General features: G+C 43.0%; 1 protein-coding gene across 3 annotated transcripts; it reads right to left on the minus strand.

Moving 5' to 3' along the window:
* Positions 1–4,619: 4,619 nt before the first annotated feature.
* Sertm1 (serine rich and transmembrane domain containing 1) lies at positions 4,620–25,143 on the minus strand. Of its 3 annotated transcripts, none has more exons than XM_060378331.1 (3): positions 25,125–25,143; positions 23,726–23,907; positions 4,620–7,339 (listed from the first exon to the last, which is right to left on the minus strand). In XM_060378331.1, the coding sequence occupies exon 3, from the start codon at positions 7,154–7,156 to the stop codon at positions 6,833–6,835; it is 324 nt and encodes a 107-aa protein (XP_060234314.1). In that variant the 5' UTR covers positions 7,157–7,339; positions 23,726–23,907; positions 25,125–25,143; the 3' UTR covers positions 4,620–6,832. The 3 variants fall into 3 exon arrangements, with proteins under 3 accessions (XP_060234314.1, XP_021503480.1, XP_060234313.1); XM_021647805.2 differs by lacking the exon at positions 25,125–25,143 and adding an exon at positions 24,405–24,693; XM_060378330.1 differs by lacking the exon at positions 25,125–25,143 and adding an exon at positions 24,003–24,344.
* Between the last annotated feature and the right edge of the window lie 2,084 nt (positions 25,144–27,227).

Here is a 27,227-nt window from a genome sequence, read left to right on the forward strand (position 1 = left end):
GGCCTGGTGGGACACACCTGGCTACAAGTTTGAGGCCAGCCTGAGTGACAAGCAAAACAACTTCTCAAACAACCCCCCAAATAAACAGCTTCCCACCAACAAATAAAGACAACCCTATCCCAATCCAAACAGTCTGAAAAGCACATGTCTAGATTCCAGTGAAATTTTCAGTGCGTACACTGTTGAATAAGAGATTTTATGACCTTACTTTAGTCTTATCATCTCATTAAACTGGCATTGTATCCAGTGCCCATCAATGTCTAAGTTATTAGTTTGGAGGTGAAGCACTGAGCACTGACACTGTTCCCTCGTTAGTTACAGTTCAGCATTCACTATGACAACAGAGCACAGATGAATGATGATCTCTTCTTGGGAAAAAGATAATGACTTAAGACCCCTGTCATTTAGAAGTGGGTGCCTTTTGGTTGTGAAAGCACCTGCTCTGTAAATTGTGTCTGTAATTGAATTGCCTTGAGTTAGGCAGTTGGGAGCTGCCCAGTCTGCTTTCGGCAAAAAATGTCACAATCTGCTAAGTCACGGAGATCCCGTTCACAAAGAGAAAGAAGGTAGAGGACGCTCTACAGCAGCCGCAGGGAATAGGTGTCTACCTTCAGCCTTCTAGCTCCAGAAGAAGCTGAGTTCTGTGTTTTGTTACTCTAAATGGATTTTGTATCAAAATATTGGAACACAGGAAGAAACCAAAGAACATATGATTGCTATAAATGTTTTCTGAAAATATAGGTTAGATAAAAATGTAGGTTAGATAAGTATATAGTCAGCTCTACTCCAAAGTATTATAAGATACACATCATTTCACATTCTGCCTTACCACTTCCTCATGGCAATGCAGTTGAAAAGCAAAAATTGAGTTGAGACCCTTTTGTAGATCAGAGTACAAATACCTTGTGGCTATGTCGGTTACTCTTCTCCTTGCTGCAACCAAATAGCTGACAAGAAGAGGGTTTAGGGCAAAGGGGCTCATTTTGGCTACTGGCTTGAGGAGATGCAGTTCATCATAGCACAAACATGCCTAACTCCTAGCTTTTCATTGCTATTTTCATAACCGACTGTTTCCAGGTAGTGCTGCCCACATGAACAATGACAACCTACCAGCGTCCATATCCCCGAGGGAAATGACTTTCCCACCTTCAGCAACCATCAATAGCTCCTCAGCCAGGTGTGGAACCTTGTGAATGCCCCTCATTCCTGCTGGAGTTTTCATTGGCTTGATCTTGTGCAAGCCAGGAAACCACAACCTCTATGAGTTCCTGAGGGCAATAGCCAAATCATATAGATGGCACTTTAAAGCCCCCCCCCCCATTCCATGGCTCTTACATTCTTTTTGCCTCCTCTTCCACGATGTACCTTAAGCCACAGGAGGGGACTGTTACAGATACTCCAGTTAGGGCTAAGCATTAAGTTACTTATACTCAGCACCTTGGGAGTTCTGAGTATGCATTAACCCCTGCTCACTGCAAAAAAAAAAAAAAAGAAGCTTCTATGATGAAAGTCTCGAAGACCACAATGCCTGACCCTCCTCACTTTCCTTGAGCCAGTGCCAGTTTCATTGTGACCTCTGCCTTCCCCAGCACACTGACAATGCTTTCTGAACTGCAGGGTACTCAACAGAATTCTTTAAGCTTCCATGTTTCCTCATCAATTCTGCTTGCACATGAGACATGACTATCATCTATGGTCCATGAGTAGGGGATAAGCTGAATAAGGGGATGGACCTTTTGGGATAAAGGGCTGCAGGAAGACCTCCATATATCTCCATATATCTATGCTGGGGCCATGAGGAGATTAGTGATGGGCTAAAGCCAGAAGATGAGACAGCAGGGCAGAAGGCTCAGCATGTGAAAGGTCAATTTTAGGTGTGCAAAAGAAGGAAGGGGAGAAGAATTAGGTGCAGAAAAACAGAGAGGGTGGGTGGTAGGAAGAAACAGTGGAAGGATTTGAACCCCCAGTGCTGAAAGTTCTAAATGATTTGGCTTGACACACGCACATATTACCATGTACCAAACAGTGAGGTGTTAGTTCGCATATGGCTATCACTCAATCTGCACAGTATTTAAGGACATCCTTACTTGTTCATTTTATAAAGACCTGGGGCCTCAGGATGTGTTGTGTGAAGTTGCAGAGGGACTATCTGGAGCTTATTTAAGTAAATGCCTGTCTAGATTGATCCCCTGTTGTAAGGAGGTTAGCATTAATCAACAGCGCAGGCAGATAACCAAGTAGAAAACGTCTCAAAATATTACTTAGCTACAGGAAGCTTGACTCTTAAATGGTAGGCTTCCTAAGGTACAAACCACACTAGAAATGAGATTTTGAAAGGAGCAAGGTCTTAAATTCTGCAACTTTACTGTCGCATTAGAGTTTTGTTTGAGCATTAGTCATACAACATGTTAAAAATACTGGAGTAAGAATCACAGTGTGGACTGAAAATGATTGAAAGACTTTAAATAAGGGCCAAATGGGGACAAGTCGGAAGAGGAGGGGAAGGAATCTAAGAAGGTGTGTGTGTGTTTGTGTGTGTGTGTGTGTGTGTGTGTGTGTGAGTGAGAGAGAAAGAGAGAGGGGGAGAGAGAGGTGGTAGAACTGGAAACAAGTAGTGGAGGAGGGATGGGCTGTGTGATAAACTCAATCTTAGCTAAGGCTGTCTCCATGGCTAGAAGTTGAGCAGATATTTGTAGCAGGCAGAACAACTCTCCACCCACTCCTGTATCCCACCCAGAATGCATCTGAACAGCACTCTTTGTCCATCTTTGCTCTCTTTTCCAGCAGAAGTTGGAGTAATCTTTCTTAAACATAAATTCAATTATGTATCTCATAAGTCCCTGCTTGACCTGCCCTGCCCATCTCCCAGCACCACATCACTTAGGCCAGCACTCACTATTCTACTTGCAAGAGCCAAGGCTCTTCCTACTACAGGGATTTTGTGTGTTCTCTTCTCTTTTCAGAGAATACTCTTTGTGAAGCCATTCAAGTATTCCTCCAAGGACCTGTCACTTTCCAACTGCTTTTTCTCAATTGCCCTCACAGTTGTGTGTGTTTCTTTTTCACGTTCTGAGTGCCTCCTTCACTAGAGTATAAGTTTCAGGAGAGCAGGAACTATATCTGTCCAGCATCAAAGGATGCAGCCATCCATTTGATAAATGTTTGCTAACCATTTCTTATAGTGTTCAGGTTGGTACATCTCCTACACAGTGTGGACTCCAGCTAAGAAAAAGAAAAGCAACATTTGGGATGGCTTGATGAGGTCTCTGAAGTCAGAAAAAGGTCAGAGTCAGAATAAAAAGCAGTATTAACAGGAAGTGTCTCATAAAGTGTTAGTGACTTGGGCATGGTTTTGAAAAGGAAGGATACATGAGGGGGAGATAATAAATTCTTTTTGCCATTGAAAGCTTGGTTAAGTAGAGGAGAGAGGACCGTGAGAATGCAGGTGGTGTCTCAGTTTCTCTTGGACACTCAGGCTGTCTAAAGGCTAAGGTTCTGTGTATTGAACTGATGGAGATGGACCCCAGAGGACTTTGTAATGGAAAACAGGTAGGTAAGCCCTGGCATTGGGGACAGTGGGAAGCTGAGGTCAAGGTAGGGCATCAACCAAAACTGGTGTTTGTCTTTGACTTTGAAGATTTGACTGTGTGGTCATTTTGTGATTCTTCTTTTGGTTGTGGGAGTGTCTTAATAGACAGTGTACATTATTTTTGGTCTCATATAAATTCTTCTATCCTCTAGTCTGCTACACATGCTTCCCCTTGTGAAAGAGTTGTAGGAACGAAGGGATGTAATGAGAGAGACATTGTGCACTTGCTTTTTCCTCCCAACCCAACCCAGCAGCAACATTCTCTCCTGTCTAGGAAGGTGGCCTAGTGTCCACACTCCAGCAGGGAGGAGCTTGCAACAGGTCTGTGAGTGGGTGGTGGGAAGGCCAATGCTCAGATCGGAGGAGCTGCGTTAGGGTAGTAATGACTCAGAGGAAAGTTCTCTTCTCAGGTATATGTGAGTCATGTTTATTGCCGTACTCCTGGGGCTTATAAAGAAGGAGGCTTCCCTCTCCCCCTCCTCATTATCACCTGGAGCCCTCTGTGAATTTTAGATGCTTGATTTTGTAGGAACTTGTAAAACTTTCTAGTACCCTTGTGATGCGATTCTTCTCATTAGGCTGGTCTGAGACTCACCAAGTGCCAAGAGGGAGCAAGGCTTGCACTGATGAAGAGAGAATGGCATTGGGTCATGCACTGTCAGTCCTTCTACAGCAGAAAGCAGTGGTGATAGGCATCTATACATGCCCCCACATTCCAAGATTCGTTATATAGAATGTACACACATGTGCAGGTATGTGCTGTGTGTGAGTGCTTGAAGAGGCCAGAAAAGGGCATCAGATTCCCTGGAGCTGGGGTTACAGGTGGTTCTGACCCACTCAACATTGGTGCTGGACTTTGACCTCTGGAAAAGAAGCAAGCTCTTTGATCCGCTGAACTATCTCTCCAGCCCCCATAAGAATTTAATATATGGGTATCATGTAGATATAGATTCTATAGATACACTTATAACTCGTAGGCAAAGTTTCTTCCCCAAGAGGGGTAAATTGCTGAACAAAACAAGACGCCAGGTTTTCAACAGACTCCACTTCTTTATTTATATACCTGTATTCCCGTCTCTCTGAACGTTTTCAACAAGACCGATTCATCTCAAGTTCTACAGTGTTTGGTGGTAATGCCTACTTTCCATCTTTGAGCCTTGCTGCTAATTACTCCTCTTATCACGGGGAGAGGAATCACGTGGCTGGGAGAACGCACCTGCAGAGGTGAGTGGCTCTGACTTGAGTAGCTTTGCTGTCTAAAGTCTTTGCATCTATTCTGGGAGAACAGGACTTCAAGCTACCTCTCCAGGAAAGGACCTAATCAGGTTGACCTGTCATTTGAGATGTTTGTGCTTTTACTTGTTAAAGTCTCTTTACCCAACAGCCCCGGAGCCAAAGTAGCACAAGAATAATCAAGAGAGAAGACGTGACGGTACAGATACTACCGAATTCCTGATAGCGGTCACACAGCTTTCCCCTGGAAATATGTGCACACATACATGTGTCTGTGCATGCGTCACGTGTACATACTTACATGCATACACGTGTCCACAGATACTCAGTGAGTGGCAATAACCACCCAAACTGCAAAGCTTCTCTAGCCCAAGATTTTACTGTGTGTTCAGTCAGGACGACAGTGGCGGGATTTTCACCACACATTCTAGGGCGGCATCTGTACTGGTCTGATGTGTCTGTAGATACTTTGGCTGATAAGTAGCTAAGCATGTCCTGATTCGGTTGTGGAGTAAAAAGAAGGGAGCAGCTTCTGATCTTCATCACCAGTTTTCAACCCGAACGCAGCATGTCTAAGATGTCAGACAGGGCCTGTCAAATGTTTAACTTTCTCCCATTCCTGTCCCCGGGGAGTTCTGGCTGCACAACCCATCCAAGGGTGCGGCGGAGTTCTGGTGTTTTAAGGTTAGTAAATGTTTTGAGCGGGGGAGGGGAGAGGGAGGCATAACTAGTTTGCCTAAGACAGACTTATATGTTGGCACAGTGACACTCAGAGGTCACTCAGCTCAGTGTTCTGTCTGTGGGCCACGTATTTTAAAAAGTGAGTTCAAATTCTTATCCATAAGAGGTTGTAGTTGGCTTTGCTCAGCTCCCTGCATGTCCCATGCTTGTGCTCACAGCCGTGCCACATCTCATGGACACCCGTGGTCGGCCTCAGTATAGCAGCTCCCAGGAGCACAGAATGTCTGCAACTACCCAATTGCAATGCCTGCAACTTTTAGGATAAACTCACAACTTGAAAATCCAGTGCAGAGTATTATGTCAACATAAACAAAGTATCAGAGACAGATCGCAATCATGGAGGATAACACAAATATCAGCAATATAGTCCCTAAGGCTTGCAAAGTCATGTGAGCACACACCTGACACCTTAGAGATAGTGTTATTCTGCAGTAAAGCTTTAAGGACAAACTCGGTGAAGGAGGCCACAACTGCTAAGAATACATTACTGTATAAAATACAAACTGAACTATTTAACTTCTCTATATTTAATTCCTACAGGATGGAAAGGATACTGAGGAAATAAAAATGAACTGTGCCTCCTCTGTGCTTCACTTAGTAATAGCAACAGCAACTGTCGCAAGGGATTCCATAGCCAGAGAGCATTATGACAGCAACATGAGCCAAGAGAAAACCCAGGAGCAGAGACGCAATGCAAACTGCATCACGACACACTTCTCTTGTGCCGTTGAAGCTTTCAACTCCCCCAGAACATCCCCCAAATGACTTCTCATCACATGTGACATTTGCTAAGGTGAAATTAAATAAAAACATTTAGCCTATTTTAACCTCCTTCTGCAAATGTTGTATGTTAAATCTCAGTTGGAGTTTGGAGTTCTCTAACTGTCTTTGCTTTAGATCTTTTAAATACAGAAAATATCTTCTAAATAATCTATACTTGGTTTTCCAGGTTCTGCTGGCTCAGGTAGTGCCAGGTCTTTGTAAGGGAGTCCGAGTGGCAGAGTCTCTTCCCGGCATCCCTTGCAGTGCTCTCCGTTGAGAATGTGCTGAGCCACCTCCAGGTGGGCCAAGAATCCCACACTTCAAAGCTTACGTGCATTTCTGTCAGCATTGGCTCTTCTCACAAACGGAACACGTCCTGAGCAGAAAAGAAATTAAAAAAAAAAGGAGAAAAATAGGTCTACCCAAATGGTCATTTCTTTCATGAAGCAACAGTTTCGATATAGAGAAAGCAAAGCCACTCTCACTTGGAATATCCTTCCATTTTATTCATGATGAGAGGTTTGAAAAAGTGGACCTCTGAGAGGAGATACTACACACTTCTAAGTTGGTGAAAGAACTCCCAGCATCACTTGGATACTCTGGGTAGGAGGAACTGGAGGAGATGATATTTTTCAGCCTCTGCAGAGCAATGATTAACAGCAGAAGCAGGAAAGCCAGGAGACTGAGGAATATGGACACATAGATGTAGACATTGGACAGGTGGCCGGAGGACGGGTCCACCGATGTGGATAGCGATGTGGGAAACAGCTCCAGGAAAGTCCCATTCTCCACGCTTCCCGCAAATCCAGATGAAGGGTCAGCCTCAGACATCTCCACAAAGAGGGGAGGTGTGAGCAGGTGCAGGCAGAAGCCAGAGTTTCTTGCAGGGCTTAAGAGTGATGAAATCGGTGTTGCCTTTTCATGACAGCAACAGCAGAAACTACAGGCTGGAAATCAACAAAATGTCGTGTATTTTAAACAAAGGTGGCAGCAGGGATCAGTTGTCCACAGAGACTGCAGAAACAACAAAGGCACAGATCAGCGCACTTGTCAGGAAATAACACATCTGTAATCTAATTTTTAGTCTTTCTTTCAGTGAGGTTTAATTATGAAACCCACCAGGGAGGGCAAACAATGAAACAATTCCCCAAGAGACAAATGATAGTTATCTTTTTATTATAAATGAGATATAAAAATGAGCTTCGATGGACCGTTCACAGTATCCTAGGTGCCAGGTTTCTCCAAGGATCTAAAGTAGAGTAAAAAGAAAAATGACATCTGCTGTATCCCATTGTGATTCTAGCAGACACTCTCAGTGAATGCTCTGAGACGGGACCACAAAGTTCAGATCTGAAAGTCAGTCCTTCCTCCACAGAAATCAACCCCACAGAGGCTGCGTCCACACCTGACCAACACAGGGACAAGATTCTACTGCCATGTGGTCAGGGACCATTCTTCTGTGTCTTTCTTCTTTAAGGGTAATTTGTCTCACATACTTTGCATATCAAATAGGAAGGCCTTAGGTAACTTAAGAGGGGTTGGATTTCCTCTGACTGATAGAGAAGGTACAGGGTTTACTGGCAAGAGACTTCAGTCTGAGGCTCAAATTACACATCATTCCTTACACTTCCAGTTGATTTTCAGTATTGCGTTAACATTACTATCAGTTGATTGAAAGTCTGAAGGGGACTGAAATCCCTAAAGTGAATCAAACATCAAATGGATAAGGAGCATGCTAGCTCTGTTAGACTGCAAGGAGACAGGCAATGGGTTTCCTTAAGGATATTTATGTTGGAGGCTACCACAGAGATTCACAAACTGCCCAAGAGCAAGATATATAGGTAAAAATTAAGCCCTAGCTTCAGGCTTCTGCGAAGGCCCACCCCTTAGCATCTGCTCTTCATTCTTCTGTTGTTCTAGCAGGAGGGCCTGTACTCCATCCCTTTTTCTGGAATGAGCAAAGAAGGTAAGTACTGGGCATCCTCTATTTCTCAAAACATTTTCCAAGGCAGACAGGGTAGGGATGGCACCTACTTTACAGATCAGAAACTGGGCGCAGTGACACAGGATTGATTACTCATGGTGCGTAGCGATACAGTGAGACAGAAGTACCAGGAACCATGCCTGAATTATATTCTTGGTTTCCTCAATAGTAGATGGAAAAGACAAATGACAAGACTTGGGTAATTAGCTCCTAGCTGCCACCTGCACTGGGCAAGCCTACAGCCTGTGTATATTGTGTTTTGAGACAGGGTCTTGTGTGCCTTGGGCTGGCCTCGAACTTTCCATCCTTCTGCCTCAGCCTTGTGAGTGCTGGGATGAAAGGACTGTGCCAATAAGACCGATTCACAGCTAGTCTTGACAGATCAGTTTCCTACTTGTGCCACAGTGATAATCTTCCTACCACTCCAGTTAGGCCTGTGTTAAGATGGTTCTTTTCCCATATTCATCCTAGGGAAACAAACAAGCAAATAAACAGACAAACAAACACAGACCTTTCCAGTATGTGGGAAGTTCCTTTGACAGGCCTGAAAAGACAGTGGTGCTTTTCAGGTCTCTGCCAGTGTCACAGATCTGACATAAGGTCACATATTTAACAAGAATTGGCTGGTTTTCCTCAAGCTTCTTTTTCTGCCCCTCAAATTAGCATCATTTTCTAATGCATTGGCTGAAAGTACAGGCGTTGTTACCGTGGTGCCAGGATGCCAGTGGCAAGGCTGGTAATTGTCTACAGATGCTTTTATGACAAAGGTCCTTCTTTTCAGGGTAACTGTCCTGAGAGGACCCTTTTACTTCCTGAAGGTCACCTTCCTCCCTGGAAGCTTCAGCTGTCTATGGAACCTTTCACAGAAAACACTGAGGAACTGTGGGTGAAACACCTGATCTCCTCCTGTGTGGTCTTAGGATAGTGGTGAAAAATAAAGCAGAATGTCTGTGTCTTTATTCAGTTTTACAGTGAAATATCTTCTGCTTTGAAAACAGCCCTCATCATATTACAAATTGAGTATCATTTCCAGATTGCTTCTTAATGTAAAATGACAGCACCCCAAATTTGATCCTATTGTTCTACCCTGAAACAACTGGGTATATGAATTGTTGGAGATAATTTTAATTTGTAACATCATCAATTCTCATTTCCCTATTGAAGTTTAAAAAAAAACCTGAAGGATCCTCTTCCTCTCTGGCAAATATTTTATCCAGTGGTGAATGTGCAACGCTGGTGATAACCAAACCCGTCTTTGTTTAATGTGACAGGTGGCACTGTTGAACAGAAATCACAGGGGAGGGTTTCAGGATGGTACTTCCGGCTCCTTCCACAGGTGAGGCTAAGCAAAGGAGAGAGTGACTTCATCTCAAATGCATAGCTTTGACCTGTCTTGGGGCAGCAACAGCAGTTGCTGTTGCTCAAGTCATATTTCGATTCACTCAGAGGTTTTTTTTTTAGAAGAAAATAAGACAGTTTGCGGCCAGACAATTCTTTCCTTGTTTCTTGGAATGAAAACTTGTCCTGGGGAGAATCATACCAAAGGCCGTGGTCTACTAAAGTGAGTAAAATGGGGCATGCCGTCTCTCTCCGTGAGCCCAGGGATATGGAGGCTGCAGTAGGACAGTGCACACAAGACAAGATGTTTACTTTCTTGGAACCATGTGCAGCCTCTCATATGCAGTGGATGCTTTTCCTTTCCAAGAAGTGGTCATAAAGATTGTGAGTTTAGTTCGTTTTCTCTACCCTTTGAGGTAGAGCCTCACCATACTGCCCAGGCTGACTTTGAATTTTCAGTTCTTCTCTCTTAGCTCCTGAGAGCTGGCATACACCTCCATGCCCACGGGTTGTAGAATACAGAGACAAGCTACTTTATATCATTGCAGTCATTCCTTAAAGCTTACTTAGCTATTATGATCATCAAAGTTATGTCAACACTTCATCAGTATCAGGTCCTGCTGTGCTATACCAAAAAGAGATCCTCCCAAGGCATTACACATTTAGAGCTGTGTGAAAAGGTTCTCATGAGAGTGGCATGCTCCTGCACAGATGTAAAATTAAATGCTGTAACAGAGTTGATAGCTTCAGGTGAGGTATCAGTGATCTTTCTTTGTAGGAACAACCAGGACCCAGAAGACAATTTACTCCATCCGAATAAAGCTGTCTTTGGCTTATTAGAAAAAGGAATGTATTATATAAAACCTTGCCTCTCAGCCATTCCTTCACCTTTTTTTTTGTTGTTGTTGTTGTAATTAAGCTTCTTTATAATGGTTTCTCTTTGCCTTTAGATTGTGTGATATGAGAATTAGGGGTGGGTGGGGATTGGTCTTGACCGCAATTCTCTCCACCATTCTCTCTAAATGAATATCCTTATTTGCACTTAATGGCAAACACAGACCCAAGATTTCAGTCATCAAAGTAAAGTTTACTATGCACTGAGCTATGCTTACACAAAGCTGATTCAGCTATCTACATGCTTTCCTATTTGGGACATGCTTTTACTTATCAGAACGGTATGCATGTAAAATTCTGCATGAGCTCTCATCGTGATTCATTGTACCTTCTGATAAAAATAAAAAACCAGCTAAGGAAATAGACTGCATCTAGGGGCTACTGACCATTGAGTTAGAGCGGTGGTTCTCAACCTGCCAAACCTTTGGCAAACCTCTGTTTCCAAAAATATTTACGTTGTAGTATATTCTTCACAGTAGCAACATTACAGTTATGGAGTAGCAACAAAAACTTTTATGGTTGGGGGACACCACAACTGGGGGGCCTATATTAAAGGGTCATAGCATTGGGAAGGTTAAGAACCCCTGAGCTAGAGGGACATCTTATGAGAAGTGACTGGAAATTCTGCACAGTGCGGTGGAGTTCATGGGTCCCTACCGGATAGAGTACAATGGAGAATTAAAGCACACAGTCCTCTGCTCTCCCAATTCAAATGAATGATCTGAAAACTTTCTTGTTGTACTTTTGCAACATCAAAGGGAAAGCTTTGTCGGTGATTTATTTTTCAAATCAGTTGTAGGCATCTGGATCAAATCCATCTTCAGTGTCTCCCCCCTTAACCAAATCTCCCAAGGTATTTTCAGAGTGAGTCTGACATTTACTCAGAAATGAATGAATGAACAAGCAAATAAAAGCGGGGGCTGGAGAGATGTCTGCCTGGTTATGAGCATGTACTACTCTTGCCGAGAATCTGAGATTGGCTCCCAGTTCCAGTGTCAGGTGGCTCACAAATGTCTGTTGTTATTCCATTTCTGGAAGATCTGACACTGTGCATGCGAGTGCACTTACACACACACACACACACACACACACACACTTAAAAATAATAAAATAAGTGTTATTAAATAAACAAATGAATAATAAGATTAGTACTACTTTGTTATACAATGGAGTTTGTCCTAATTACTCGAGAAATTAATTATTCATTTGAGATATAACATCAAAGTACGCTTTTTGATACACAAAACGGAATTGATAGATGTTGTAAGAACATGAAAACATTTCAAAGGGAACGTAGTTTAACTTTTTGTCTTATACATTCTCAAAAAATTTTTAAGTCTAAGTCCTATGCATTTATAGAACAGTGTTTTTGGAAAGAAAAAGGAAGCTATTTTTAATAATTTTTTTAGTGTATTCATGCTCCATGAAAAGATTTTTTTTTCCTAAATCATTGCCTTGACAAGATATTCATTTCCAAATACTAGAATCTTGGAGTAAGATCAATGAGTAATTTAAATAAGCAACTGCTTAGATTATAAAATGAGGCTCCCACAAAGGTAATCCCAGGCATAGAAATTTTATAATTATTTCATATTTTTGGGAAAAGATCAAGCAGAAAAATCCCCATACTTGTGAGTGGGCCCACATTACATGGAGTGACCGGACTACAGCAAAGTGAGAAAAGCAGTAAGTTGAAGGTCAAATGAAGCATAGGGTGAGCTGAGTAAGAAGAAGCAGTGACGGAAGTCACTTTGGATAGCGAGAAGAAAGGTCACAGCTAAAGGGATTATTTGCAGAAAAAGCAAACAGGGAGGTAAGGAGTTGATCACAGGCAACACTGAAACAAGTCTCGGGGACAAGACAGGCAAAATGAAGATGGCCTTTCAAGATGTTACCACAGTTTTGATGAAGGGTTTTTGTTCTGTTTTCTTTACATACTCGGATCACTTCCAGTTTTTAGAAGTGTGTTCAGAAAAACATTTTTTATCATCAAAGATGCTAGGATTGCTTAAACCATAGCATCAATATACAAATTTTAAGAATTCACGTTAAGCCATGCTGTGATTGGGATGAAATGTTCTATCCTTTCTTGTTGTGTCCCATTTTGCCTCTTCAGTTAAAATAATTTTATAATAATTTCTTGCTCTTTAAGAATTTCATATATGTAAACAATAAAATATTATAATTTCAACCTCCATCTTCCCCCATCTCCAGTATCTCCTCCAATATGTCCCCTCCCAACTTCATGTGGTTTTTTCTTTTTTGTTTTTTTTTGATAACCCACTAAATCCAATTAGTACTTATCCACTAAGTCCAATTGATTAGTGCATGAGTGTGAAGCCACCCACTGGATCATGGGAAACTCACCAGTGGCCACATGTTCCCTCAGCAGCTGTTAACTGCTAATAGCGCCTCAGTTAGGCCTGGAGATTGCCTCTCCTACCTGTGTGAGTCCTGTGCAGGTAACCACAACTGTAAAATCATTTCTATTCAACATATGTTTTTCCTTTGGAGGTGCGCTCTGAATATTTCCTTATCTAGACCAATGTCCAGAAAAAAAGTTCTTACAAAGTTTGTAATTGCCGCAGATCTCTGAGATAGAAATACTTTTAAAGTTCTTCGCACTCCAATGTCAGCTGTCCTTCTGCTTCAGAAGCCTTGTGTGTCCCCGAGACTGCTCTCGGGGAACAGGGAATGGAAAATCAATGCTTCCACAGTCACTGATCAAGCCCACCCTGAATCTCTGCAGAGCCCCCAGAAGGGAGTAGCTTCTGGCTGGCTGAGAATAAGAAAATATGAGTTTAAATCCTCAGACATCACAGAGTGTATAAATGTGTATCTTGCATTTCTCAACAGGGATTCCAGTTCACAGAGTCTTTGACTTAAATGTATTTAAAACTTAGCTAGAGCATTTACTTGAATTAATGAGCCGTTATCTCTTGTAACGCAGCTACAAGTAGAAGTTACTTGATTATTTATTATACAAATTGGACGTGTTATCTGGATATTAGCCGAGTATTCAGTGTAACACATACAGATAAATTTTGCCAAATGGATCCCCTAATTCTTCCAGTTCTCTGTGGCTGACACTCAAAGTGTGTGGAAGCTTTTTGTAGAAAAAATAAAAAAGGGTATTTAAAAAGAATAATGCTTAGTAATTGACAGTTTGCACCGGCTAAGTTTTTGGAAGCATTCAGTTTTGGCCATATGACATGATTTATTCCATCTGAATACTGAGACGAAAGAGAGGAAGAACCAGATTTCAACATTTAGCACTCTTAATGATGTAGAATTCTTGATGGGTCTTAGATAAATCAAAATTTAACAACAACAACAACAACAGAAGCTTTGTTATAAAGGACATTAGAGACCCAAGAGAGTGGAGCATGTCTGCAATCCCCACACTAAGGAGAGTCGGGCAGGGGGATTATAGGCTTAAGGCCAACCTGGACTAAACATATAAGATGGCTCAAACTGGGGAATTTGAATAAAGACTATATATTAGATTACATCTGTGGTAAATTTCCAAATGTATCCATTCTTCAGTTGAGGGGCATCTAGGTGGTTTCCAGATTCTGACTATAACAAATAACGCTGCTACAAACATGGTTGAGCAAATGTCCTTGTTGACTTGAGCATGTTTTGGATATATTCCTAGGAATGCTATAGCTGGATCTTGAGGAAGCACTATTCCTAATTTTCTGAGAAGGCACCAAATTGATTTCCAAAATGGTTGTACAAGTTTACATTCCCACCAGCAGTGCAGGAGGGTTCCCCTTTCTCCACATCCTCCCCAGCATGTGTTGTCACTTAGGTTTTGATCCTAGCCATTCTGATTGGTATAAGGTAAAATCTCAGTGTCATTTTGATTTGCATTTCCCTGATGACTAAGGGTGTTGAGCATTCCTTTAAGTGTTTCTCTGCCATTCGATATTCCTCTATTCAAGAATTCTCTGTTTTGCCCTGTGCCCCATTTTTAAAATTGGGTTACTTGATTTATTGCCTTTTAACTTCTTTAGTTCTTTATATATCCTGAATATTAGCCCTCTGACAGATATAGGGATTGGTGAAGATCTTTTTCCAGTCTGTAGGCTGTCTGATGACAGTGTCCCTCAGGAATGGATACTGAAATTGTGGTACATTTACACAATGGAATACTACTCAGCAATTAAAAAACAAGAAAATCATGAAATTTGTAGGCAAATGGTGGGAACTAGAAAAGATCATCCTGAGTGAGTTATCCCAGAAAGAGAAAGACACACATAGTATATACTCACTTATAAGTGGATATTAGACATATAATATAGGACAAACTTAATAAAATCTGTACACCTAAAGAAGCTAAGCAAGAAGAAAGACCCTGGGTAAGAGGATCAATCCTTAGGCAGAAAGGCATCAAAAGAGGGAGAAACACTCAACAGGATAGGAGCCTACCACAGAGGGCCTCTGAAAGACTCTATCCAGCAGGGTATCAATGCAGATACCCTGAAACTCAGAGCCAAACTTTGGGCAGAGTGCAGGGAATCTTATGAAAGAAGGGGGAGATAGATAGAAAGACCTGGAGGGGACAGGAGCTCCACAAGGAGAACAACAGAACCAAAAAATCTGGGCAAAGGGATCTTCTCTGAGACTGATACTCCAACCAAGGACCATGCATGGAGAAAACCTAGAATCCCTGCACAGATGTAGCCAATGGCAGCTTAGTGTCCAAGTGGGTTCCATAGTAATGGGAACAGGGACTGTCTCTGACATGCGCTCAGTGGCTGGCTCTTTGATCACCTCCCCCTGAGGGGTAGCAGCCTTACCAGGCCACAGAGGAAGACAATGCAGCCAGTCCTGATGAGACCTGACAGTCTAGGGTCAGAGGGAAGGGGGGGAAGGACCTCCCCTATCAGTGGACTTGGGGAGGGGCATGGGAGGAGAGTAGGGAGGGAGGAAGGGAGGGTGGGATTGGGAGGGAATGAGAGAGGGTACTACAGCGGGATACAAAGTAAATAACTGTAGTATATATAAAATATAAATAAATTAAAAAAAGAAAAATTTCCACATGTAATATAAGAAAGTATTCTTAGAAAAATGTTACGTTGAAGTAGCTAGCTAGCTACATTGTCAGGTAATCTTCAAGTAACCGAAAAATGCGTACATGTACACATTCATAGAAATATGGTAGATCAAATGTGTCATTGTGTTAAAAAGCTGGCTTCTCTAATCTGATATGTGGGTGTTCACTGTTAGGACTCTTGCAAGTTTTCATGATTTAAAAAAAATCTTTCAAAAAAAGTAAGGATAATAAGCTGGAATTCAGCCAAAATGTTAGATGCTTCTAGAGAAATGCAAGAATGGAAGCATATGTTTCAGTGAGCATCAAAAAGTTCAACTCTTTGTGGCTACCATTAGCTCACAATGTCCCCTATTTCACAGGTGCTTGTGGTAAACAATTGCAGGTTGGTCCTTGGTACCGAGAATCCTATCTGGGGATCAGAAACCTGTGAGCCTCAGTCATGAATTCATCACCATACCTCTCCACTGAACTGAATGTTTTGTGGGCCCCCTTGGTCAAAGAATCCAGGCATGTTTCTGTTATCTTCTGTCATCTTCAGAGGCAGCCACAGACATCCCTTCCGCAGCTTAAATACCCAGGCAAAGGAGGCACTATGGAAGCATCTTACTCCTACAGAGCAGGTGGACTTCAAGAAGCTTGTGGAAAGCCCACAATAGCTACTAAGGTCCAGGTTCAAAGTAGAGATCTTGGAAATAGCAGTAGTAGATAAACTCCACAGAAATAGAGCGGTTACCTAGGCAGCAGAAGGAAACTCAGAGGCTGCAAACAGCAAGTTTTACAAATCAAAGCACTCATGCGTCTCACAATCCCAAGCTAGTATCCATTTCCTGGGTCATCCAGGCTTGGGCAAGTTCTCCAGTGTTGTAGGAGAAAAAATATCACCCTACAATGTCTTCTACAGTTCAGGGTCAGAATTCTTTGAAACCAGGGTCCAGTAAATGATTAATAAACTGAATCTAGTCAACTCCAGACACAGCTGTAAATTAAATACTTGGGAACGTTGATTTGAAGAGCACTTTCCAGTCATCACGTATCACACAAAGGGGCAGAAAGGTACTATGAAAAGATGAAGACTAGGTAAGTTGGATTTGAGATGTAAATGATAAATGGCATCATCCCTGCCTGGATCTCTGTATAGACCAGAAAAGCAGGGAATAGAGGATGCTGTGTTCTTCACTAGGAAAGTGTGTTCCCACATGGGACTTCGGAGAACCTGCTTATCCTTTGTGTGAGTGCAGCATAGTAGAACTTGCTTGTATTTATATTTATTCATTCATTTATTAATTCATTCAATCTCTCCCTCTTTCCCTCCTCTCTCCATTCTTTCCTTCCTCCCTTCCTTCCCCTTCTCCATCAACATATTCTTTGTAACGCTGAACAAAATGATCCATCAGGTTGTCTATAGAGTGTGGGAGGAACTCAAACCCTCAGCAGCTTGTTGTCATTTTAGATAGTAACTCAGGACCAGACTCTGCCAAACACAATATGGAAGTCAAAAACAAGTATTGGCTCAGTTCCCCAAGAGTGTACTTCAACTTTGACATATAATAAGGCAAAACTGAAAAATAACTGAGAATTATTTGTAGAAAACAGACTACTGCATAGGTGTCCTGTGCAAAATATTTATATATTCTTCTAAATTATAAGCAAATATGGATCAAGAGAGGAAATAATGAATAATCTTTTCTATAGGCTCATTGCCTGACCTATGCACACAAAAAAATGATGTTGTCCGGGACACATGTAACTATAATTACCTATTCATTGTTCTTTGTTATTTCAATGCTGTGAGCTGACATGTAGGAACATATTATGCAGGAGAATTCTATGAAGTAGAGGAAAGAGGCAGGAGATGCGTGGAAGGGGACCTTCAGAACATAATGGGAAGAGGGAGAAGAACCCTGGATGTCTGTAGGAGAAAGAGGAGCTGGGCAAACCAGTGGGAAAAGAACAGCACCACATGGATGCTAGCTGGGAGAGTTTGCTAGTTAGCAAGTGTACAAGTTCTGGAAGAGAGAGTGAAGAAGGGGGAAAAGTACAGGGAGAGAGGGAAAGAAGGAGATTGTTCATATCTGTCTTTTTCATCTTTGAGACCCTTAAAGGTAGTTACTATTAACGTATACCTTTTACAAATCACCTATGTACTCAGAGGCAGGGCTGGAATCACTATCTACATTTCCATGTCTTCAGGTTCTGTGTTCATTATATTTCTTTTCTTCAGGAGGTGGAGAATGGGAGACAGAGCCCTTGAGATGTGGACTCACAGTGAGGAGAAGCTCCAGTTACTTCTCCCTCTGTGACTATTGCAGTGTTCCCATCCTGTCTGAATTTAGGGTGGCAACCATTATCACTTGTTTAGGGCTAAAAAAAAAAAAGTAGAAATTGTGACATCATGACAGGAAAACATGTGACCGACCATCCCTTTTCTTGGTAGTAGCAATTGTGTAAGAGTCCCTGAATGTTTCCAGATTCTGGCTATTACGAATAAAGCTGCTACAAACATGGTTGAGCAAATGTCCTTGTTGTATAGTTGAGCATATTTTGGATATATGCCCAGGAGTGCTACAGCTGGATCTTGAGGAAGCACTATTCCTAATTGTCTGAGGAAGTGCCAGATTGATTTCCAAAGTGGTTGTACAAGTTTTTATTCCCACCAGCAATGGAGGAGGGTTCTCTTTTCTCCACATCCTCTCCAGTTGAGGTTTTGATCTTAGTCATTGTGATGGGTGTGAGGAGAAATCTCAGGGCCGTTTTGATTTGTATTTCCCTTATGACCAAGGACATTGCACATTTCTTTAAGTGTTTCTCTGTCATTCGATATTTCTCTACTAAGAATTCTCTATTTAGCTCTGTTCGTAGCAGCTTTATTCGTAATAGCCAGAAACTGGAAACAACCCAGAAGTCCCTCAATTGAGAATGAATACAGAAATTGTGGTACATTTACACAACGGAATCCTACTCAGCAATTAAAAATAAGGAAATCATGACATTTGCAGGCAAATGGTGGGAACTAGAAAAGATCATCCTGAGTGAGGTATCCCAGAAAAAGAAAGACACACATAGTATATACTCACTTATAAGTGGATATTAGACATATAACATAGGATAAACATACTAAAATCTATACACCTTAAGGAAGCAAAGCAAGAAGGAGGACCCTGGGTAAGATGATCAGTCCTCACTCAGAAAGGTAAAGGAGATGGACATCGGGAAGAGGAAGAAAACAAGGAAAAGGAGAGGAGCCTACCACAGAGGGCTGTTGAAAGACTCTACACAGCAGGGTATCGAAGCAGATGCTGAGACTCACAGCCAAACTTTGGGCAGAGTGCAGGGAATCTTATGAAAGAAGGGGGAGATAGAAAGACCCGGTTGGAACAGGAAGGCCACAAGGAGAGCAACAGAACCAAAAAATCTGGGCAAAGGGATCTTTTCTGAGACTGATACTCCAACCAAGGACCATGCATGGAGATAACCTAGAACCCCTGTACAGATGTAGCCCATGGCAGCTCAGTATCCAAGTGGGTTCCACAGTAATGGGAACAGGGACTGTATCTGACATGAACTCAGTGGCTGGCTCTTTGATAACCTCCCTCTGAGAGGGTAGCAGCCTTACCAGGCCACAGAGGAAGACAGTGCAGTCAGTCCTGAGGATATCTGATAGGCTAGGGTCATAGGGAAGGGGAGGAGGACCTCCCCTATCAGTGGACTTGGGGAGGGACATGGGAGGAGATTAGGATATAGCTTGGATACAAAATGAATCAAATGTAATTAATAAAACTATAAATAAATTAAAAAAGAGTCCCTGAATGATTCTTAAGCCCTCACTGCTGCCATTAGCATTAACAGTGGATAAACACTCAGTTGTTGTCACCGCATAATCCATTTTCAATAAGTAATACAACATCTCACTCTAAGGTGACAGCAGATTTTGGAATGGGTCTCCAAGAATATGACTGGTAAGAAGCCGACTTCTGAACAGCAGCCACATACATTGTAGATGTAATGTGTTCACTAAGACTTTGTATATTAATATAGCATATATTAATATTAAAATTAAATAGAATATCAATCCAATGTTAATATTAATATAATAACCTGCCAGTAAATAAAGCCAAAAGTAGAATACTTTTTGAACTGAAATATGTTGAGCTGCTAGAGCACAAGAAAATTCTTGAACAGGGACAAATGGTTTCTTGGGGAATAAGTGGCAGACAGTAATGATATTAAAAGTAGCTTAAAGTTAAAAAAACATCCCATCATATAAATTAGGGCTATTGATTTTGGTTCAGAAAAGCAATACTTTTCAACAGTCATTCAACAAGGAGCCATTAATTATCTACTGCATACAGGAAAGGATAAAATATTATCATTATGTGCATACAATCACATAAATTTATTTTTCTTATTTGCTCTTGGAGAAGACACAGTATATTTTTATTATATTCTTTACCATCTCTCACCTCCTTCTAGATCTACCTCCACAACTCATCCAATATGTTATTTCTCTTTAAAAGAAAATGAAATTTTAAAAATGTCACTAAAAAAATAAACAGAGTCTGTTTTGGGTTGGCTAAATACTTCCAGCCATGAAGCCTGCCTGTGCTGAAGTGTGGTTGATCTTCCCAGTGTCATCCCATTGAAGAAATCTGATTTTTCCTCTTTCAGCAGCTATCATTTGCAAATACTTCTCAGCCAGGGGTGAGGCTTTGTGCCCACTTCCCACCTTTGTGCAAGGATTTTGTCTGGTTTCGGCTTTTGCACATTTTGTGCATGCTGTCACAGTCTCTGTGAGTTCACATGAGTTTCCTGCTGTGTCAGGAAAAGCCTGTTTTCTTGTGCACATGTTTTATACACCATCTTGACTGAAAACCAAAAAAGATATGATTTGTCCTATATTATATATTCTTTACTATCTAGTCATAGGCTACTTTTCCAACATAATTTCCCTCATTACATCTAAGAATGATGTCCCAGGCATGCCAAGCTGCTCTAAACTTTCCAGCACTTGTGTTTAATCTCATAATCTCCACCTACTATCTCCATGCAAATTTCCAGCTCCCTGCTTTGTATTCTCAAGCTATGGTCTGCATTCTCCTATAAATGTATAAGCCATCTATGTATTTCAGTATCCCAGTTAGATCTACATGTTCGTATGCTTAGACAGACCGTGAATCCCCGGATGGAAGGACCAATATTTCACCTATCTTGCTATCCACAGACCGGCACAGAACATACCTGTATATGATCGATGAGTTATTTGCTTGACAGTTGCATGAATGAAAGAATAAAACAAGAAAGAAATTTGAAGCTTCTTGAAGAGACAGCACATATTCTATTTTTACAAGCAAAAGGATATTCACTGACTGAATAAATGATTCTGTATAAAATCATAGTTACTCAGAATATGCATGAACTCCCCCTGTGTTTTTTAAAGAATTTATTGGTAGCAATAAAATTAAGTTTTAAGATACGAAGTAAGATCTGCACATATATCCTTGTAAGCAGATGTGGGTTTTGTTAGTGACTAACAAGTCTGAGACTTTATCTGGTCAATCATTGAGGACAGGTAATAAAGAAATGGAAGGGTAAGCTTGTGAAGTTTGTATATCACCATGTTAGTGTTAGTGTGAATGTTAGAGTTACTGTTCTACACTGGCCATCAGTCTGTCTTTCTGATTAGAAAAATGGTGATTATAGCCACCTCTCCTATTGTTTTCCATCAGAAGTTGAATTCAATCTTTGACTTTAAGTGACCCCTTTAGTAATTATTATAGGCTGATATTTATCACAGCTTTTCATTATTGGCTACAATAATATCAATATCCAACAACCAGCTCCACGATATATGCTTCAAGCTGAACTGACTTTCTATCTGAATGATGATGCGAATTTAGGGGTTAAGAACTTGGATCTGTTAATGGCATATTCACTTCCTGATAAGAATTCAGAGCTCTGCAATGCTCACAGGGTTTTGGCCTGGGCTGTACCATTCCAAACCAGAGATGCAGTCAATGTGGATGTGGTTTCTTGGATGCTAGGAAGCCAAGTCAGTCTCTCTTTCTCTCTCACACTTCTCATTGCCAACCTTGGTTAAATGATAAACTGGATTCAAGGTGTGAGCAGGAGCATGGTCACATTCCCTAGGGAACTCCCGAGGAAGGAATTCAGGTATCAGGAGGCAACAGTCTCAGAATGAGATGTGACCCTATGATCACATCTCAAACATCAGAATCAGAGCTCAGGACCACAGACTTTGGCTCTGCGCCACTCCATCCTGCATCTGGAATGGCCAGTGAATGGCCAGAAAGACTGATTTTCAATCAAGGACAAGCTGTGTAGGTTTGCCCAGAACTTCACCTCAGCCTGGCTGGATCCTTCACATCACATATTGTCTGAAAGAATCCTGCCTAATCATGCACGTTACAGCATGAGCATCCTCGTTGGATTTTCTAGTCTGCGAACTAACCAAAAGGCTTTGTTATTTTTCCTTTAACATTCATTATGAGCAATGATAAAAAAAAAAAAACAACAAAACTTGGTCCTATGGTGCCTTATATTAATACAGTAATGTGATAATACAGTATGGTCCACTCTCATAATTTTTCCTGGTAATAAGTTAAACGTAAAAAAAAAATCCCTATATAAAATAGGAACGCTAGAGAGGAGAGTGAGTCTAGAACTATTATCAAGTGAACCCCAAACTGATGCTGCGGGAAATAAAACCTGAATGGGAGAATTTTACTCAGGATGGGCTCATCTTTCAGTCTCATAATGAATGAATGATAATTCCAAGGTTCCTCAGTGACTCACTTACACAGTTAACCATGGTGACCAATCGTCTCTATCATGGCTCATCCTCCTCACTGAGTAAGATAAAGGAGGACAGGAAGAGGAACTCGGAGAGCTTGCAGATGAATCCACTGAGGCCATGCCCAACAGCACAGTTGTTATCTGTTGCCATGAGATCCAGTAAAATCTGGTGAGCTGAACTGACCAGGAGCAAAAGAGAATGGAATCCATCTTACCTTACACTAAGCTTCTTTAGCGACAGGCAGGAATGTTCTCTGAGTTGGTTCTCAAAGAACTTTGTATATATATATATATATATGGAAGGGGAATAAAGATGAGAAATAAGCCCTGCCCCCTCTAACTCAAAACACGAACTAGAATGCTCTACCCACTTCCTGGAGTTCCATGGCCCCAGAGTGTTAACCGAGTGGGCAGGTCTTTCTGCCTCTCCACCTTGCCCACAATTCCACAGCTATCATGTTGTAGTCCCACCGGGCAGCTTCAGCCTCACCTTGCTCCCCTTAAATGTTGTCCCTTGTGTGTATGTCCTAGCTGGGGACAAGAAGTCTTTCCAGGAGAAATGAGTCACATTCAGCCACAGACCAATATATAAAACCCTCTGTGAGCTAGATCACAATTAATCTTATTTATGATCTAGTTGGCCAACTAAGACAATTAAATATCATTTTTTATTACAGTTCTGAGGACGAGGTATTGGGCAGGAGGATGGCACACAGAATGAACACTTTAAGAGAAGACCCAGCAATGCTGCCTCTTTCCTGATGTCTGAACATTGTCTGAACAACGAGCAGGAGCAATAGAAAGCCAAAAGCACCCTAGAACAAACATCCTTCAGGAGTCATTCCTTGGAGGTCCTCAACACAGGGCTGAGGGTTTCCCATTCACCTGCTCTGCGTACCTGCAAGGGGTGCCAGGTCCAATATGATGGTTTTGACCTTCCTCTAAGCTAGGACCGCTAGACGAGACCCGCTGAATTCAAGTGTTCCAGTAGAACGTTCTCCCCAGGAAAATAAAGCAGCAGAGAAAACGGAGGACATTAAGAGACAGACCTAGTCCTTGGAACCTGACACCCACGCGAGCCCACGGGGCCGGCAAAGCGCACAGGCACAGTGCACAAACCTGGGCTTCAACAAGCCGTTTCTGTGAATGAAAGTGTCTCTCTCCTCTCAGGAGGAAGGTGCCTTGCTTATTATCCCTTCTTAATGAGAACTCAAGCTTTTGCCCATAATGCTCGCACCTCCCGCTTGCCTGAAAGGCGCAGGACTGAAGGCGGTCTCACCGGAAAGCGAAGGGTCTAGGGTGCGTTACTTACCCTGTTTTGGGGTGTGTGGAAGCTAAGAAAGCTCCACTGGGGAACCCAAGTGTTCAGCGGGAAAAACTTATCCGAATTTGCAGCCACCCGAGGACAGGCGAGAAGACTCAAGGGACTACAGCCCAGAGCAACGCCAGCCGTCCGTGTGCGCTTGGCGACACTCCGGGAAGGAACAGATAACCCTAAAAACAAAGAAAACCGTTCACACACCGCAAAACCCACACAAAAGGCACCAGAAACGTGTTACAAAGTGTAAACTATCTGCAGAGGAATCAACCTTCACAGCGGCGGGCTGGAGGGCAGACTTTCCCGACTCCCTGTGCTCGGGAACCAGGCGGGTCATCCTAGGGCCAAGGACATTGCTTGGCGAGCCCCTGGTGGACCCGGCTGAAGCTGTCAGAGTCTCCCCCAGACCCCGAGATGCTGGGCTTCCGGGCCTGCTTCGGGACCTTAAGGATGTGTCCAGCTAAGAAAAGGAAAGATTCGAGAGGCGTTCCATAGCAAGGAGCTAAACCTCTGCTAGTCCCAGGAGAGTCAGGATGAGGAATCCCGAAGCTAAGGGACCCCGCTGCTGCCCTAGGCGGGGCGTCCCGGCGGCCCTCTCTGGGGACAAGCCCACTGCTATTGCTCCGCGCCCTGTTCGCCTCAGTTCCCCACTCCTGTGCCCCGGCTCACTGACTTGCTGATCCGGACTCCGGCGATGAGGTGGGGCGGCGGCCCTGTCTCGGCGACGAGTGCCCGCTCGGCGGTCCCGGGGAATGCACCGCGCGGGGGCGCGGAGCGCGAGCAGAGCGCACGGGCGGTGGGCGCAGTGGGAGTGGGCACCTAGCTGGCTGTGCCCGACTCGGCGGCGTCCCCCCGCCCTCCGGGGCCACCGGACCAATGGCTGAGAGCCTGGCCCACTCCCCTCCGCCGCCGCCTGGCAGCACAGGCGCTCAGGAGCTAGGACGGCACCGATTCTGACGGGGGAGGAGCCTCCACCGTGGTTGGAGGATGTGGAGGCGTTTGCGCGGGGAGCCCCATCTGGGGAAGGCAGGTGTGGTGCGGTGAACTTTTTTAGGGGTGTGCGGTGGGACCGAGGTTTCTTTTAGACCCAGGGGAACGCATCCCCCTACCGTCAAAGTTTCTCCTCTCACGTCTTTGTGAGTCCGTGCACACGCCCCTCCTAAAGGCGAGCTGTGAGGGACATTACCTTTTCCTATGACGAATTTCACCTCACCCCCCTTCCCATTCAGCCTTTCGCCTTACAGCCTCTCAGTCCTCTGAGAAACCATCTAATGAATGAAGAGGACCGTGGTTTCTGTGACTGCTAGTCACACAGATAATCATAAAAGTCTCTATGGATAGCTGTCACAGTCATTTAAGTTCCTTCCTTGCCTGGGCTTCTTTAGAGGCTTACCTGAGACAGGAGGCTTGGCTCCTTTGATGTCTTGGTCCCTTTTACTCGTTCAAGGTCCCAGGTGGCTCCCCTGCGTGGTGTGAGGTATTGAGCCCTGGGAAGTATTGGTTACCTTTGATTGAGGGGTTTTCACCAGGAGATCCATTTTTCGTTGGGTGGAAAGCAAATCAACAGAACACCCGGCTGCTGCGGAAATCTCCGTGACCTTGTGCACAGCCCGCTCTTCACCCGCGTCCAGCTCCTGCATCGCAGTACTCCTGACCTCATTGGTTTTCCAGGTAGATTCAGGCAGAGGCTTAACTCTGAGACAGCCCCGTGAGTAAAGGCTGCACTGTGTCACCCTTCCTTCTTCAGGGCATGTGAATTTTTCCACATGGGTCTGGCCTCATCGAAAATGCCTGAACATGTCGCTTAGTCCATGGAGTGCTGGGATAACTAGAGAAGAGTCTGGATTTCATGGTGGTACATTTGTGTGCTCCCCAAACTCCAAAGATGGAGGCAGAGTTCAAGGCCATCTTTAGCTACCTAGCCAGTACCAGGGCAACGTTGTCTATCTAAGATTCCATTTCATTTGAAACAAATAATTGAGATGGAGGAAGGCTGAATGAGCTGTATTGTCAACAGAGCAAAATCAAAGCAACCTCTCTCCAAACATTTGCACTGCAAAGCTCACTTATTTTGTGTTTGTTTGCTTTTGAGACAAGGTCTCAGTATATAATGCCACCCCTGAGTAAGTGGTCCTTGGTCGTGTAAGAAGGCAGGCTGAGCAAGCCCTGGGGAGGAAACCAATGAGCAGCAGTCCTTCATGGTCCCTGCTTCAGGTGTAGCCTCCAGGTTCTTATCTGAGCTCCTATCCTGACTTTGCTTCATGATGGACAGTTACGTGTAAGTCAGGTAAACCCTTTTCTCCCCAAGTTGCCTTTGGTCATGACGTTTGCCACAGCAACAGAGAAGCAGACTAGAACAGGCTCCTACTCACTAACTCTTCAGTAGCTTCTACCTTGCATTTTCACTTATCCTCTTCCTGAGCAATAACACCATTACAGCGGGTTGCTATGTACAGGAGTGTTTTCACCATCAAGAGAGAACCCCTCTGTGCCACCTAATCATGTCTTGTGACAGTTGGCTTTTCTCAAGCATCATTTAGGAAACTCCGAGGACTCAAAGAGGAGAGTTAAGCCTGACAGCCTTCAGGACAGTTGTCCTCAAACATCTCTGTGTCCAACTAAGATCTCTAGCCCCAGCTGTAAAGCTTGCTTCCACACTCCATGTAGTTCTAGTTGAGGATCTCCTGAACTGGACCCCAAAGGGGACCTGTGAGTTTCAGAGAGAAAAAGGAGTTTTTTTTTTGTTTTGTTTGTTTGTTTTTTTTTTTTTTTTTTTTTTTGCCTGTGGGGGATTTTTAATCTAAATTGGCCTAAACTGGCTTCTTTTCTCTAGTTTACCTTTGGTGACAAGGTAAGACATTTGCCTTGTCTTTCATTGATGCCCATTTTGTAATGCTTTCCTTTACGTCCCCCAAATTGTGTTAGCGTTGTAGTGTCCTGAGGGTTGTATAACATTTATTTAGGAAATGACAATATGGCTTTAAGTGAGGGACATCAAAATGTTATTTGGACCCTTTGGAAGCACTGAGAGGAGTTTCTGTATGCTTTTCCCCTAGATTTTGGTTAACCTTGTGTCTCTCAGCCTGTTAGCAAATGGATCACCCCAGTCCCCACCCATCTTCATCTTCTCTCTGTTTCTTCTTTGCTTCTCTTATGAAGAGTGTTTTATTAGCTTGGTGTTACTCTCCAATCTAGCAAAACAGCATTTGAGATTCTTAACTAGACTTTCAGACATCCCCCAAGCACACATTCATAGGTTCTAGGTATATATTGGAACAAGACCACTCACTCATTATAAATGGTTAGTGATTGTCCAAGCTCTTTGCTTTGGGGCTAGGACATTTGACATCAGGTAGACTCTAGTGATGTTAGGCTTTTAGGTCATAATTATAGTCAATTTGCTAACACTACCCAAGGGGTACTCAAGGTGTACTCAAAAATGGCCTAGAGAACACATGATAGGGTATTTTTGAGTCTTTCTATATATGTCAGTTGT

The sequence above is a fragment of the Meriones unguiculatus genome, chromosome 2 (assembly GCF_030254825.1).
Source record: "Meriones unguiculatus strain TT.TT164.6M chromosome 2, Bangor_MerUng_6.1, whole genome shotgun sequence".
Lineage (NCBI taxonomy): Eukaryota > Metazoa > Chordata > Mammalia > Rodentia > Muridae > Meriones > Meriones unguiculatus.

What these genes read in the sequence shown, in the direction of transcription:
- Sertm1 (XM_060378331.1), bottom strand. Translation starts at nt 7,156, where the DNA reads ATGTCTGAGGCTGACCCTTCATCTGGATTTGCGGGAAGCGTGGAGAAT.